The sequence below is a fragment of the Hippocampus guttulatus genome, chromosome 9 (genome assembly GCF_054856545.1).
Source record: "Hippocampus guttulatus isolate MCC_2025c chromosome 9, RoL_Hgut_1.0, whole genome shotgun sequence".
In the NCBI taxonomy this organism is placed as follows: Eukaryota; Metazoa; Chordata; class Actinopteri; order Syngnathiformes; family Syngnathidae; genus Hippocampus; species Hippocampus guttulatus.
The window spans coordinates 4,008,679-4,025,761 of NC_141269.1; the positions used below are offsets into that span (position 1 = coordinate 4,008,679).

Here is a 17,083-nt window from a genome sequence, read left to right on the forward strand (position 1 = left end):
GGATGTATACGCTCGTCAACTGCACCATGTTACAAACGATTCTGCCAATTGTGTTGACTCGACCATCATTTGTCCCAGTTAGCATCTTTTCGCTAATATTTTGTAACACAAATCAACCAAAGTCTCAAGTCAAAAAGACTTTCCTCCCATCCGACGAGAGACATTTCGCTGTAGCGAACACCTAGTTGTTTTTCATTCCTGTTTAGTGTGCTCGGGGCTTTGGCCGGAGCACGAGTGCGGTCGGCCACCGTGCACGTCCAGCACCTCGCCGGGCAAAGAGGAGTTGCTCTCTCTTTCTCGTACGCCTCGGGCATCAATCGCCGGCTGTTGGGGCTGTTAACCAGCCCTGAGCTGCACCATTGATCTCTGTAATTGTCTCCCACTCTTCAAAGGCAGCCGGGAGTTGGTTTGATCCGAGCTGTTTACTTTTGCGGGCTCCGGTGGACTAGCTTTTTGAAGAGGAGAGCTATCAAGCACTTCAGGCATGAGCAGGCATATTATCGTACCATTACCGCGTGCGTGTGTGTGAGAGAGACCGGCCGGGATTGTTGGGGCGGTTAGCGAGGGTTAGCCGGCAGCATCTTGCAGTTACATAAGGACGGGGAATTGCTCCACCGGATCCTCCCTTTCATCTATGGCCATAGAACAGTGACAGACGGCTTCAAAAATGACAGAAATGACCGGTTTCATGCGGGACCCTTTGTGGACCTCAGATGGAAGGTGATTGGGGGGGGGGGTTAGATAATTTGTCAGTTCGCTGTCCCAAAAGATGCGTTTCAAACCCAAACTCTTGAGTTTTCACCCTTCAGCGTGGACCACACGGGTCAACCAGTACAAGAGATACGGCGGTGTTTGCGTCATCCAGTGTGTGAGGAGAGGTGAAAAGTATGGCAGGTCGCGGTTGTGCTCACAAGGGCCTGAGCATCCGGCAGTTTTTGGCCGAGAACATCGCCGTGCCGGAGCACCTTGCCTCTCCCCACCCCTTTCCTCTTTCCCAACTAAGAGGACCCAAATAGAAGATCTAGACAACATCAACATTGACGTGCATATGGGCATGACACAGAGGGCTGAAAACGGTTTTCAACTCAGGTGGATTGTTTCAAAAGGGACAATCTTGTCGTTTGGATTTCCAATACATCTTTTGTGACATCCCACATATGGCATTGTTTTTACAAATACTACAGTGAACCACGCTGGATACATTTCAGACCCACCTGCAGTCGGTGAAACTACGCAAATCCTGCTTGCTTGACGTTAGCATTTGTAGTTATGTACGTATGTTCAATGACTGCTGTGTAAAATTCCAGAATATGCGAAGCACTGGACACTTTTTTTGACAGCACTTCCAATTTCAAAGCAACAAAAGACAAAGTCAGCCATATGATACACACTTGACTTTGGAGTTCTTTTTTCAATTAACATTTTTTGTTTGTTTGTTGGCTTGTTTTTTTTTCTTTTTTTTTTTAACCAAACACTTTGATCCAGTGCTGGTTTGCGGTTTTGGGGAACCCCGGTAATAATGAAGAGGCGAACACTTTAAACGCTTGCATTCCAAAGCAGTAAACGTGGCTGTTGACGTGGCTTCTTTTTCAGGAGTCGACTTGATGCTAGGGTAGAAAATGTAGAATGTAATTGTGCCCAGGAGACGGGGCACACCCATTCACTGTTTTATTTATTTATTTTTTAAACAGCCAACGACAAAGGCCAAGCTCGACGTTCGGAGGCCTCGATGTGTCTCTTGTGTACCTACTGTAGAAAACACGACAGCACATATATGGGCTCTTGGGGGGGGGGGGGGGGAATAAGAAAGTGCCACTGTATCATAATTGCATCTCTTTCATTTAGGAATAAATTCTTGGTTGCTGCCATGGCCTCTGTTCACTGACTTCAGTGTACGAAAACAGATGGCCTCTTATTTTGTTAGCAAAATCACTATTTGTACTACTCATGCAGTGCTTATACAAATGTTGCTTCAGGATGTTTGACGTTCCAAAAAACAAATTCAAATGTCTCTGAATGAGACATTTTCGTGTCGCAAACCCGGTTGCCTCTTTTTTTTTATTTTTAATTTAATTTAATTTGTTTGCTTTATTTTTGCATTGGGGCCGTGAGTACTTATCATTTGTCTGGGGCCCCAAAGGCCCTGAAGCAGGTAGACAGGAGTGGAGAGCAAAAATAATTCCAAAAAAAAAAAAAAGTTTATTTGCAAAAGAACAAAAAGTCCAGATTACATCGTGGAAGGAATCAACAAAACTAAAAGAAATAACGTCGCAAAAAGGAGATTCCAAACAGCGAACTAACATTGCCCATAAACTTGCTGCAAAAGGAAATAAGATGTTCTTTGGGAAGATGTGGCTCCCAGCAACAGGAACGGAAGCAGCAAACACGCTGTACCAACTAAGATGAAAAGAAACTAGAGAAATAAATACACAAAGGGATGGATATTAAAACCTATTGAGCCAGACATGGGAGGAAAAAAATGGAGCACAGGGAGAACATGACCAACCTAAGGCCATGTCCACATGGAAATGCAGTTGAATAATTTGAAAAAAATAATTCATAAACACTGAATCATTTGAGGAAATGTGTAAGACAAGAAGACACAGAAAGGCTGTCATGCAAGGTCTTAAGGTCAGGGGTGCCTAAAACCTTTGGGCCGAAGATCGACGTTTCGGTCGACCAACCACCCGCGATCGACCCGCGACTGCGCCCGCACATACACATGCACGCATACCATGATGAGCAACAGCCTGACACGGAGGCGTGCGACGCACTTTTGCAGCCTGTTAACTATCATAGCTCACACATAGATTTACCTACGATTCACCTGCTTTATTTTTTTTTAAATACTTTTTGTGAAAATGAGACTGACAGGATGATTAGTGTGCAGTGTACATTAACACAAAAAATATATTACGAACATGCACAAAGGCGCACACAAAAGGTTGCTTGTTTTTTTTTGTTTTTTTTTCTCTCGACACCCCTCACGATCGACTTGGGCCCACTCCGCGATCTACCTTTCGATCACGATCGACGTAATGGGCAGCCCTGTCTCAGGTGGTACTCTAGCACAGCCACGGGGAGTCACCGAAAAACAAAGAAGCCCGAGCATGAAAAGAGTCGTTTTGATGAGTAAATTCAACACAATTACCCAAGGAAAGTTTTGTTTGGCCGCATGAGGAGGAGGAGCTGAGATGTAGAGATGGGCGGGTCAAGTATGAAGCATTGAGGCTTTCCTTCAAATTGGCCCAAAGTAGATTCCGCGCTTTGGTATTTCAGTGAAAGCAACTTGACGGACATCTAGTGGGAGAGTGAAGTCAAAGCAACCTGACTCTTACATTTCATCAATAATCGCCAAATAAATATGACACAGATCAATATATTATTCAAGGGACTTTAGAATTTAAATCGACAAAGTTGCCATGAAATTCGTTTTTTTTTTTTTTTTTTTTTTTTTTGCCCCTTGTGGATTCGAGCCCACAAGGTTTATGTGCCCTTTTGTTGAATCAATTGTCTATGTAACTTTTGTCGTTCATATTTATGTTTCTTGTCTGTGTTCGTGACCAGTTCTCATGGCTGTGTTGGTTGTAAATGCTCTACATCAGTGGTTTCTTAACCTGGGTTCGAACTAACCCCAGGGGTTCGGTGAATCAGTCTCGGGCGTTCAACAGAGCCTCTGCCATGGAGGATAAGACACACCCAAACTCAACGTGTCAATTAGTTATGACACGCCCGTTTGGCCATCACTGGCTGGTTCATTTTGTGCACGATTAAAAACGGGTTTTTTTCACCCTGTTTTTAATAAATGCAGCTTTTTGTCTTTGTAAAAATAAAAATCATATTTTTATTTTTCAGTAATGAAGGGTTCGGTGAATGTGCAAATGAACTGGTTGGGTTTGGAACCACTGCTCTAAATAAATCAAGCTGCATTATATTCCCTTTAGCGTAGCACCATCTAGTGGAAGCATGGCGCTACCGCAGCCACTATTGTTGCTTCTCTGAGCCTTACCATGTAGTGCGCCCTACATATAAAAACAGTTTTGAAATAGGCCATTCATTGAAGGTGCGCCTTACAGTGCATAAAATACGCTAAGTTTGTCAAAAGCTAAACTGACTGTGATAATTTTATGAAAATGCCCATTCGGTCGGCTTCACAGTGCAGAGGTACCGGGTTCAATTCCAGCTCCGGCCTCCCTGTGTGGAGTTTGCATGTTCTCCCCGGGCCTGCGTGGGTTTTCTCCGGGTGCTCCGGTTTCCTCCCACATTCCAAAAACATGCATGGCAGGCTGATTGGACGCTCTAAATTGTCCCTAGGTGTGAGTGTGGGCGTGAATGGTTGTTCGTCTCTGTGTGCCCTGCGATTGGCTGGCAACTGATTCAGGGTGTCCCCGCCTACTGCCCGAAGACGGCTGGGATAGGCTCCAGCACCCCCCGCGACCCTAGTGAGGATCAAGCGGTTCGGAAAATGGATGGATGGTTCTCTGAAGTTTCACAAAAATCCATGTTTTAACTTTGTTGGAAACGAATGTGTTTTGTACGCTTTCCCAACGTACTGTGTATCGTTCATTACACACTCTAAATTGTCTTTGATACTCATGCAAAGACGTGCGTTAGGCTCCTCGAAACGTGTACGTTCTCTGTGTTGTGTATCTGTCAAACGTTTCATAAAATGCGCTGCGTTTCTCGAAGAGTAAACTGTCTTTGATGTATATCTGGGCCTCTGAGAAGAAACCGTTGCACATCAAAGCGTACGAGTCCGACGGCTTATCCGCTGACGGAGGCAAGAAACTTGGAAGCAGCCACGCAACTTTATCAAAGCCACTTTATTTTTTAAAACAAACGACAATCAAATCAATAGCGAGGGATTGGACGGAGTCTCTATTGTCTTTCGACCTCGCTGCCAACTCATGTATGCAGACTAAGAACAAAGGGTGCCTTGATTTTTATCACCTCGTCTGCACTGGGTTTTCACATTAAAGTTTATGGAGCGAAAAGGAGTGTGTTTGGGGAGGTATCAGGAGTCTCTATACTTTACTCAGGCCTGCTCCCCCACGGCAGGGCGTTAGATTTTCTGTTTAGTCTCTTCGAAGAAACATCCATAATCGTTTCTCAGTAGCCTTCTCGCGTAAGCGTCTCAAAGGTGCCGCATAATCCGGCTGTTGGCCGGACATCAAGTCAATGCTGCTGATTACAAAAAGAGGAGCAGGCAAAGGAGTTGTGAGTAATTAAACAGGTTTGCGAGGGGCCGATTTTGTTGCATTGCTTAGTTTAATTAGCTTGTCTTTAACGTTTACCAAAAACATGTTTTTCCTTGGTGCTGTGCTCATGAAAACAAATGCCGCACGGACCTGATTGCCTTCGATGTTTATGGGTTCGGTTAATCAAAGACCAAATTGTTTGTGAAGTTTAAGAACTTGGGTGCTAAACACCCAATTGTCTTTCATAATCGTGAAGCGTCGGTTTGCAAAATGTGCTGGGCTTGGTGAAAACGAGCATCTTGGGTTTGTTCAAGACTCGGCTGTCTTTGATTTTTATGAAATTGTATATATTGGGTAGACTTTTTAACGAAAACCGTCTCATTGCTAACAACTCTTCTGCGGTGTTTACTAACTTACCGACCTAGTTTAGGTTTGTAGCAGAGCTTCTGTAAGAAAATACACGTGGGTTTTTTTTCCAAAGAATAAATGGACTTTGATGTTTATGAAACCGCGTCGGCTTGTTTTGATGCTTAAGAAAATGTATCAATGTGAAGTGATAAATTTCATACCAAGGCCCAAAATGTTCCTCACGTAACTCCTGGTGCAAATGGGGCGCTTGCTAATTTTAGGCTATTGTTATGCTAATGTTAATCTATTATCTTGTGTGTTTGTGTTATCCATCCTTCCATCCATTTTCTGAACCGCTTCCTTCAGGCAGTAGGCGGGGGACACCCTGAACCGGTTGCCAGCCAATCGGCAAAATGAGTTTGTTGACTTCAGAATTCATTCTGCTTACATCATGAGTTACATTGTCAGTAAAAACAAGCGAGCCTGTTCCAGAATCAGCCAAGCCATGACATGACCGCCACCATGCTTGACAGATGAGTTTTGATCCAGATTGGATTTTGCTAAAAATTACAAAGATGAGCCACCATAAAAAATGAATAGAATCAAAGAATTTATGGCCTAATGAGACCAAGTTTAACCTCTGCATAAGTGATGGGAAGGCCAAAGTCTCAGAAAAGAAAAGTAAAGCGAAATAAGCGCTGACATTTTGAACCTTTTCCCTCATATTTACCTTTTAATCTGAAACCTGAAGATGCCTACAAACACAACAAAAACAAATGAATTCATTTTGCAAAACTTTTGGAGGGGACTGTCTTGAAACTAGAATTAACTGGTTGACGTCGAATGCCTCGCTCTTGTCCGAGCACGCACAACCGATTGCAGTGATATCCTCAACATTTTTTTTTCTCCCCCTCTATTACCAACCATGGCAGAGGTCTGCTCCTCTCCTGAGTGCCACTGTCGTTATTTTTCTTTTTCTCCCCGTGCTGGAGGCAAGCACTGACAAGCTGAAGAATGTCTGCACAGGCAAGCGGGTGGGAACGTCTCGCCATCTCTGTTCTTGTTCAGTTTGCTCCAAAGGAGACAGAGATAGATATTTAACTTGCATGCCTGCCGTTCAGTGTTGAGTAGATCATACGGAGCGCGCAGGTAACTTCCTGTCGGAGAAGGAATCTTATCAAGGAATTTCCCCGGTGGTACATTAGACAGCTTTGAGTGAGTATTTACCGACTGGCTGAAATAGTCTGTAAAACAAAAACAAAAAAACGGTCTTTCTCTTTGAGCCAGCCTTCATAAAATGCAGTACGTGTTGCTTTAACATATGCTGTACTTAAATTAATGACACAATAATTTTATCGGGATCCCCTTTGGGCCCCAGACCCTCAGTTTGGAAATTTTTGCTTTTAGCGACCATATTTAAACGTGTTTTGCAACCAAACCTATTCATCTGGGGATTATCCCATGAAAGGTTTTGCATCACGATAATCTGATTGTTTTGCACATATCCTGCTTTGACCTACTGAGGTTATGAAAAGGATTTTATTTATGTATTTATTTATTTATTACGAATTAATCCCCACTTGACATAATTGATTTTTTTTTTTTTCATTTTAGCACCCTTAGAAACTCGACTGATGATAGTAGTCGTTATGTCTTTTTTGAAACATTTTCTCGCCATGAGAATGCACTTTTGTTTGGGACGGCAACATTTAAGTGGAAGTTTGAAGTCAAATTTCAGCAGGTTAATTCACTCTTGGAATTTATATCGCTAGTCATTTCAGGTGACCTCGGAGGGCCAAAACTCTTTTCAAACGTTCAACTTGTAATAAATTGGTGAGATATCAATGAAATAATTCAGTTAACACGCTCGAGAATGCAAACAATAAATACAATGGCAGACTTGCGATGTGGGTTCTTGAGCCTTTTTTTTTTTTTTTTGTGGCTCAGCTTACCGTATTGACTACCCAACGTCATGTTGCCTTGGCATTAATACTACTAGTCATAGGCAGGCACAGATTTCACAATGACTAAGGCAATTGGCAAGTGACTTGAAATGACTTCATTCACGCAGAGGTACCTCGACTGATTACTTTGATTTTTTTTTTTCCCTGCTAGCACTCTTTCAAGTTATGTCTCCCAAGTCCACTTTGCCTATTGAAATAAATGGAAGTGCCATAAATCCATTGCAGATACCCGCCATCCACCCCCCACCCCATGAAAAACACTCGTTTATTATTGTACTGTGTAAGAACTTGCACTAATAACATAGTTCAATAGAATTTTTTCAGCCCTAGTTATAAATCAAGGAGCTGCTGTCTTTGTGACGCATTTGTTTGGTGGTGGTGCCGTGATATTTTGTTTGATATGTGCCTTCACTCAACGTTCAGAATCATGAATCACGTGCGCAGTATTTACCACTCCTTTCAGCTTGCCAAATTAAGCCGTGAAACGTGTTTAGTATCGCCATTACGCCTCTGTTGTAGCTGTTTCCGCTGCGATTTGAAGAATGCTGGGATATTAAAATTTTGAACTAACTCTTAATCTCCACTCTTAATAACACCCCCCCCCCAATTTTGCTCCCACCATTGTTGTTGTTGTTGTTGTACCTGTGCCTCGTCGTCCACTTCAGAATTTATCTTATGCGCTGCATGTATCCTTGTGCTAATTTGCACTTGTATTGCACTCAGATGCCAGATAAGAGTTATCGTGAAATTATTCGAGCGTGGGAGGAAAACAAAAGCCACGGCAATTAAAAGCGGGCGTCCACGATTTAACACGCGATAAGCGCACTAATCGTTCAAGATTCAAGTTTCCCGTGGTTCCCCCCCTCCGCCTTGTACAATCCCTGGAGGCATTCATTCTTTCCTTGTTTCTGTCACGTTTAATGCACAATCTTTAATCTTTAGCGCCTCAGATTCAATACAAATGTGAGGGATTACACTGCGCATCAACGATAGTGTGTGGAATTGGGAAGGCGGGGGGGGGGGGGGGGGGTCATCATGAAAACACATCCAGAAACTCAAGGAGTACAAACAAATGTATGATACATTGCCTTTTGATGTGAAAAATCAAACAGGTTGCAAAAAACAGCTCTCCAGATCCCAGAAATCACCCAAAAAACACCTCCCAAAATTATAAACTACTGTTAATACAGATAAAAGTGCGTGTTGGCCTTTCTTGTTCAGGTTCCCACGGGTGTTGAATTGGAACATCCCGGCTCCGGCCTTCCTGTGTGGAGTTGGCATGTTTTCCCCGTGCCTGCGTGGGTTTTCTCCGGGTACTCCGGTTTCCTCCCACATTCCAAAAACATGCATGGCAGGCTGATTGAACACTCAAAAAAATTGTCCCTGGGTGTGGGCGTTCGTCTCTGTGTGCCCTGCGATTGGCTGGCAACCAATACAGAGCGTATCCCGCCGACTGTCCAAAGACAGCTGGGATAGGCCCCAGCATCCCGCGCGACCCTTGGGAGGATGAAGCGGATCGGAAAATGGATGGATGGATGGATGAAAATGCGAAATGTATTTTGTTAGTGAATAAAGCATGAATATCAGTCGTAACCAGCAGGTGTCAACGGCCTTGGTGGAGGTCAGCGCTCTGCCGAGTGCCTCTCCGGTTTACAATGCATTCATGCTGCTTTTAGTCAATAGGTTTCCATTAATTCTTGGCATATGTCGGAATTTAGAGTAGTGGATTCGCACATCAAAGGGTACTTCAGTACCTGATTGTCAGGTCATCATCATAAGAGGACATGAACTCCATTGTGGGTAGTTTTACTTTCAATCCTCCCGGCACGCAGGTCATCGGCGCCCATGCGTGGCGCGACTTGAATGTGGTTCAAAATGTTAAGTTCTGTCGAGTGGGTGAGCAAATGTATTTGAACGTTTTCTTGTGTTTGCCTGTGTACCTGCTCGGGGTGATAAGGGCCTGTGCGCCGCAAGCCTTTGTTCCAACGGAATTACTCGCTAATCCAACATGCCAGCACAGACAGGTTAAAGCTGAGCTTGGTGTCACTCATTTTGGTGTTTTTGTGTCTGTCGCCTGCTGTTCTTGTTCTGCTATAGAGTAATCTTTTTAAGGAATGTTGATGGTTGGGGCGTGAGGGGGGGGGGGGGGGGGCGTCAGTGTGTTTACAGCACACTGTGGTTCCTGACAAACACTTACTTGACCGCAAAGCCAGATCTGATCCCCTGTAACGGGTGTAATCTCCCACGATCACCAACTTCATCAACATTTGCGTCGATCAACTGAACACCCCCCTGGGGACATTTTCAGCAAACAACCGATTCCCCCCCCCCCCCCCCCCCCTCCAATTACTGTCTTGGTGAGGACCAGCCGGTCACCACCAGCCCCATTGGTAACTTTGCGGAATATCCTTGCAGTCATTGCGAACTCCCCACCAAACAAACGATCCAGTCAACAAAGTACCATCATCATCCCAATTTCATCGAACGACCGATCCACCGACTTTGCACTTAATCAAACATCCCACCTCAACTTCACCAAACAATCTCGCCAACTGCTTGCTGAACAAACCACAATCCAAAGCTTTGCTGAGCAACCAAATGCATCATCGCCACTTCATTGTTGGCAACTTTGCCGAAAAATCGGCCAACAGAAGTCCATCGGCAACAACTCAACCACCTCGTCAAGAGCTTGGCTGAGCGACAGATTAAAAGATAAACCTCTGTCCACGATTTCAACATTTTGTGGCGATCTTATCAGGTCTCTTTCACTTCTTTTCGGCAACTTTGCACCAAACAATCGCTAATCGCCGCTGCTCCCACTGACATCTTTGTGCCCTTCAGTCGATCACCAACACCCGGTGTGGCCAACTGATCGTTCATCCTTTGGACAATCCGACAACCAAACCACCGGTGAACAAATTAAGGCCCCGATCGACTGATCAAACCCATTGTAGTCAAGTTCCAAATAATCGATCACCGCCATCCCCTTTGGCAACCTTGTCAATCACGTTTTGCACCAAACCGACCCACTCAGCCCTCGCCTCCTTCGCCAAACGATCAAGCACCAGCAACCCGTTTTTTGACTCTTTGCCATAGAGTCAATCAACCGATCTCCCTTGTCGACACCTTTATTTGAACAAGCGATCACCCCATCTCACCTTCACAACTTGCCCGGACGACCCAAACAATCGATCTCCACCAAGCTACGTCCATGCGTTCATCGCACAACTGTATTTTTCTCGCCGTTGTAAACCGAGGGAGGACCTTCTGTAGTTGTTCACGAGCAGGTAGTAAATGTAAACAGCAATTTGGGTGACACGTAAATAGATATGGATATGGAGGCACGAAAACAGGAGCACTTGGAACTGCTGCTTAAATCCTGGCTTAGCGGTCGGCGCCCCTCCATTGTGTGACACTCCTGAGTGTCAATGTGACACACGCACACACCATGCAGGCGTCGCAGGGCGATGCTTTTCCTGTGAGTCACGAGCCCTTCACTCGCTCTGTGTCCATCTCTCTCTCTCTCTCTCTCTCTCTCTCTCTCTCTCTCTCTCTCTCTCTCACTCTTTCTCGAGCCTCCCTTCCTTCCTGGCTGTTTTCGTCTTCCTCTTCTGTGATGTTCTTCATCCCTCCCTCTCGCCGTCCCACCATTGCTCGTCCCTCCCCCCCATCCCTTGCTCGCTCTGTCAAGCGTTTGGGCTCAGTCATAGCAGAGGCGTCTGCTTTGAGCATCTGTGTTTTGCCTGTTGCTGCTGCCGAGACGTGTGGACTTACTCTAGCTGGGGACGAGCGCACGACGTGCCAATCCGGGAGTTTATTGTTGTTATTATTATTATTGTTGTTGTTTTTATAAAGAAGAACGAGGGAGCCTCTATCTTAGCCTCTGTCTGTCTTTCTTGTGACCTCTCCTTTCCTTCTGTGATCTTCTGGCTTGGTGGCTGCAGCTCGGCTTCTGTGCCACATCACTCACTGTAAGTCGGCTTTCTCGGTTGGACCTTTTAATTGTTTTGATTGATTGTGTGTGTAATTTAATGTAGTAAATTGCCCCCCTCCCAACCCCTATGTATGGACTGTTCTGTACTCCTGTTTCCATTCTGATGGTGCTGCTTCAAGTTTGCATTTTGGACCGGTGGTCCTCATACAGGGGTCCCCGGATCCCTGGGGGTTCGCCAGCCTTTGTTTAGGGTCCATAAAATAATTTTCAATGAATTGTCATTCTGTGCAAAGTGCAGACCTCTGCCATTAAAACAAATTTAATAGACCAATTACTCCTTCCTACTTGAGCTTTGGGCCCATTAAAAGCTCGGTACTGTATGTTAAATAAATATTACATCCCTGCATGAGTATATATTTTTTTATTATCCCTTATATTTAATATTTTCCATAAAGGCATCTTTTCTAGACTAAAGTTGTATTTTTTAAATTCACTTTTAACTTTCTTCTTTTATTGAACTTTGACTCTTGTGGTGTCAAAATGTTACTGAGTAAGATGCCAAAAACCCTCACTATCATTCCCGCCACACTCCTCACAATGTAGTTTGTGGCGTTCTGAAAACAAAATTTTGAGATAGAAGCACTTTATGGCAGCAGTGAACCCAACTTTCCAATGAGCAGCTGTTTGGCAGATATCAAACATGTTTTAGCAGTTCTTAAACACTGCCAGTTGAAATTTACTGTCAAAGTAAACATAAAACAAAGATAATTATGTGTATTTAACATACATGCCTTAAGTCATTGAAACCCACTACTGTCGCCTACCCATGACGTATCTATACGTCATTTTCTTATTTATTATTATTTTTTTTTGCTCCATAATGTGCAGAAATGTCTGACACAGCCTCTGGCTAAGGTTCAAGCTTGTCTGCATAGTAAATAAATTGCATCATTTTGTGTTGCACACACACACACACAAAAGGCATTAATTGCCGGGTGAAGGGAACACACATCCATGCGCACGAATTTACAGGGTGGAGGGAACACACATGCACGAGCGTGCACATACAGTGCATGCAAACATACACGTGCACACACTCACTGAACTCATTGTCTCAGTTCTGTTGATAGTTCGTTTCATCAGTTCAATAGAGTGCAGATAAATGTTTCCGCTATCAAAAGCCCTTTTGTGATGTTTTGTTTGAAGGTATGTCTTACTTGGATGTTTGAGATATCACAAAAGCAAAAAAAAAATAGTGGTACTAGAATTTATACTTGAAATGCATGCTTTTACAAAAAGGCCTTTTTCTCCGTCCTTGTTAATTATCTTGTTAAAGAATCCTACGTACATCAAGGCATCAGTGTCCACAGACAATCCTTCAGTTACTGTTTTAACATCAAAAACATCCAATGGCAATACATTTGACATGGGGCTGTTTGACTGTGTTTTTTTCCTTCTTCTCCGCTGCCACATCGGTTCATTTTTAATCGGCGCTGTCCAAACATTGACTCGTTAGAGTACACGTGCATTTTCATCACATCTCTAACGACTTAATGAGGACAAGCCAGCTCGGCCTTGTTTGCGGTGAAGGAGGGAGCGCTTTATTAGTGCAGACAACGCTGCTGACACTTCCTGGTATGAATGTGCTCATAATTCATAAATAAGAATCACATGCTGCCTCTGATGTTTCAAGTCACGCGCTGGCCCGGTCTGAATGCTTGTCCTCCAGAAGACAGATGAGGTGGAATGCGATGATGGACAGTTCTGACGTGTGTGTAGTGTGTGGAATCAATACATTTACAGTTTGAGCATTAACTTCTGCCAACTGAGAGCAAGACTGAGGCATTGGTCTTTAAAAGGACCTTGGTCTTATTTACACTGTATAGCAAAAACTGTAGTTTTCATTGGAAACGTTCATCCCTCAGTGGAATAGTGGTTTTAGCTGACTTGTTTACCAAATCACTAATTTGTTATTGAGTTTGTTGCTAAATGGTTAGTTGGATAATAGTTAGTCAGTCGGTTAGTTAATTTGTTATTTGGCAAACTAGTTGACTAGTTGTCTTACTGAACTAGCTACATGGCTTAAATTGCTCCTTTGTTAGTTAGCGAGTTATTTGGTTAGCTGGTTGACAAAGCGGCTGGGTAACTATGGTTGTATTTTGTTAGTTGTTTAAGGTAGTAGTTTGTTCCCAAGCTAACGAGTTAATAAGTTTCCCACATGGCTAAATGGCTCATTGGTTGGTTATCTCTTTAGTTGGCTATATATTTATTTGTATAGTTGGTTAATTGGTTCATTTTCAAAGTAGCGCATAGTTAGGTATTTAGTTAGGTTGACGACTTTGGTTGGTTGATTGGTTGGTTTGATAGTGCGCTAGCTAGTCGTTGACTAAGTGGCTAGTTGTCATTTTAATCGCATCAGAACGGTTTGCTGCTTTGTTAGCCAACTACTTCGTAAGTCATTTGGCCCAGTGGGTTGTTTGTTTGGTAAGTAGCTAAGAGCCTTGTGAGTTAGCTTGATGGATAACTGGCGTGTTGGTCAGTTCGATGTAATTATGTAAATTGTTGTTTGACGACACAGTTAATTAGCTAAGTGGCTGAAAGGCTAGTTCTTGTGTTAGCTACCCATTTAGTCAATCAGTTCGATATTGTTACAACCATAGTTTGCAGTTTTATTTTGTTTTTTTTAGCTTTTTTTAATCGTTTCATTGCTTTAGAAAAGAGTGGAACCTCATGACGATTTTTCCCTTCTGAATTGTTTGGCCTCTAAGTTATTGCTTCTTACATTAGTTAAGCAATCATTGCTCGTTTCATTTCAGATTTTAAATGAGTCAATGAGATGAGTTTGTGTGCCTGCCAAACGGAACCAATCACATTCTATTGGTCGCAGGTGCAAAGATGGATCGGGACCGGAGCTCTGGCGCATCATAATCAATCCTCCTTGATCCTGCACCAGTGCGCCATTTGTCTTCCTCGGTGCTTTCTTTCGCTTCTCCTCTCGGTCCCTATCTTACCTCTCATTTCTTGCCCGCCTGGCCGCTTTGATCTCCCGCCTGCAAGGGACGGTCTCTGGAGCTTCATTACTTTTAAAGCATTCACGGTGAATGGCCATAAAAAGATGCCACCGAATGGATTTCCAAGATGGACTTGTAAGTAATGGCTACAGTGGGCTGTAATGTTCCCGTGTAATGCCCTCGTGGGCTATGCGGGGGCCTCGTTGGGGCCGGCCCATGGAGAAGAGACACCCTCAAAAGCCTGTTTAGGATCACCATGTCGCAACCATCATGACCACTCTGTGTGGTAATCCTCAAGTCCTGTCATTGTTTGTTTTTGTTAGTAGTGTTTTTGTTTAATCAATAGCAATCTCACAAAGTGAACGAGCCATTTAATCTGCTCGTTGACTCAGTGACTTAGGCTCAAAGACTGTTGAGTTTGGTGGTTGGTTTGTAGTAAGCTTAATGACTGTATCTATACTTACCTAAATGGGTAAATGACTAGTTATTTTGTTAATTTTGTTTGTCAACTCTTATTAGATCATTGAATGGCGACATAGTTCGCTGGGTCGTCAGCATGCTATTTAGTTGGCTATTTGGCTAGTTTGTTACTTGGGTCGTTAGTTGATATGTTCAATATTCAGGTCAGTCAGCTATGATGACAAACCTCAAGTGATCTTATTGTTTTTATTTTTTGCATTTGTTGACTGACCTTTTCGTCCTCTCTTATTCTTTACGTGCGGGCACAGTTTGGCCTTAAGCGCGTGTGGAGATTTGTCGAGGGGGAGCAGGAAAAAGCTCAAGGAGGAAATGATTGAAAGGAAAGGTCAGTAGGCAGGATGCATTTATTTTTTTTAATCTGATGCACTATTGCTGAGCAAGAGAGAGACAGAGAGAGCATTTAGTTTAAGGAAGGAAGCCAGATTGAAAAGTTCAAACCGCACAGAGCCGAAGTAACCACAAACGATGTGACTTGCCATTGTTGATGTAACAGAGCTACATTGTGTTAAAGTCCCACGAATGACCCAATGATCTACATGTAATGTCGATCAAGTCAGGTCCATCTTCATAGCTATTATTGCCGAATAAATCACTAATATGAGGCCGATCCTACGATGAAAAACTTAGTTTGGAACAACGCTGCCCCAAATTCCATTTCACTCAACAGTACAAAAATAGTCTAGTAGACCCACAAAAAAAGCAAGAACCCATGCTCGAAATGACACAGGAAGTCTGCGATTTTGATGAGATTTGGTTGTGGGGGTACTTCAAAAAACGAAGGCTTCCTCAATCCCCCAACTGGACATACTAAATCGATGAAAAATCTAAGATTTTCATGAAGTATTTTATATATGGAGCATTTGTGGGCTACTTTATGCGAGTCTGTGGGTTTCCTGGGGTCTGAGCATGCAGTGAGAAGCCCTACTTGAAATGTTTTTGTTGTCAAATGCGTATCAACTCAATCACCTACACTCAGAAACTCACCAAATTATGAAGGTGTGTTCGTCCTGGTGAAATTGTACACTTACTTACTTACGGTTTGAGGATGTGAAACACCAGCCCTGCCCCACCTACCACATTTACAATAGTCAGCTAACTAGCACTTGTGTCAGTTATTAATTCGTCGGGGAAGTTGCATCTTGAGTGGTAGTTAATTGGAAAAACTCAACAGTGGCTTATATGTAATTAGTGTTAATTGTTAGCCAGAATCTGCCAAATTGCACAAAAGGAGGTGTTTGGAGACGCTTTGCTGAATCGAAGCCAGTCATTTCTCACCAAATCTGTTGGGCTGTGCTGCCATATTTTGATTGTGATGTTTTTGTATTCACCTTATTTGTATTCCTCTGCTGTTAATTACTCTTCAGTGTACTTGGCACGATTCAGCCAAGGCCTTTAAATGGTCCATTGTTTGTTCCTGTAAATTTGTCTCAGCTGACTTATTGATGGGCTCCACGGTGCTTCTTTTTCTTGACCCACCCTTGAGGCGTCTACATCACACTCAGCCAAACATGACCGTGTCCGGGCGAGTCGCAACAGCGCAGAGAAAATTAATGTTCAGGGTTCAATCTAAAGGTGTGAATTACATTTTGTTTTTGTTTGTCTCATTTGCACAGGGTAGCTTCCTGGGCAGTGCCACATTTTCGGTGGGCGATCTGCTTCGGGCCAAAGATGAACGACTGTCCTTGAGTCTCAGGTAGGCACATCTGTTCTCTCTTTTATTTAGCCATAAAATGTGTTTTCATCGGAACAAACATCAAGTTGGGTTTTTTGTGGAACTGCAGCAGTGGGAAGCTGCATTTGCTGAAGGAATACTGAAGACAAGCCGCCATTTTTTAGCTTTTAGGTTACTAATGTGTCATAAAACTATTACAAACAAAAAAACTCAACGCTGAGCTAAATCTCTCAATCTCTTTTTTTTTTTTTACAAAAATGAATGGATACATAGCTACTCATGTAAAATGAAACCAAATTTTTTTTTAAAAATGATATTGAGGCTTGCTGAAGCAAAATCTCTCAATCACGAAGTCTGGGTGGATTGGCACAATGTGGGATCGTGAACTGTTCCCTTTGATTGATTGATAGGTCAATTGACACATGGTGTGGTATGCATTGGATCAAGAACTGTTTCCGTAGATAGATTGATCGATC

At 43.3% G+C, this 17,083-nt stretch overlaps 1 protein-coding gene across 7 annotated transcripts in view; it reads left to right on the forward strand.

The window, feature by feature from the left end:
- The window catches only part of inpp4b (inositol polyphosphate-4-phosphatase type II B), a 108,614-nt gene that overhangs the window by 38,470 nt on the left and 53,061 nt on the right, over positions 1-17,083 (forward strand). For 5 of the 7 annotated variants that reach the window (XM_086121212.1, XM_086121214.1, XM_086121213.1 and 2 more), the window contains one exon: positions 16,549-16,628. In XM_086121212.1, the coding sequence (XP_085977338.1) occupies positions 16,549-16,628 (80 nt within the window). Of the gene's footprint in view, positions 1-6,597; positions 6,762-11,162; positions 11,482-16,548; positions 16,629-17,083 lie in introns of those variants that run through there. The other 2 variants (XM_086121218.1, XM_086121217.1) reach the window with 2 other exon arrangements.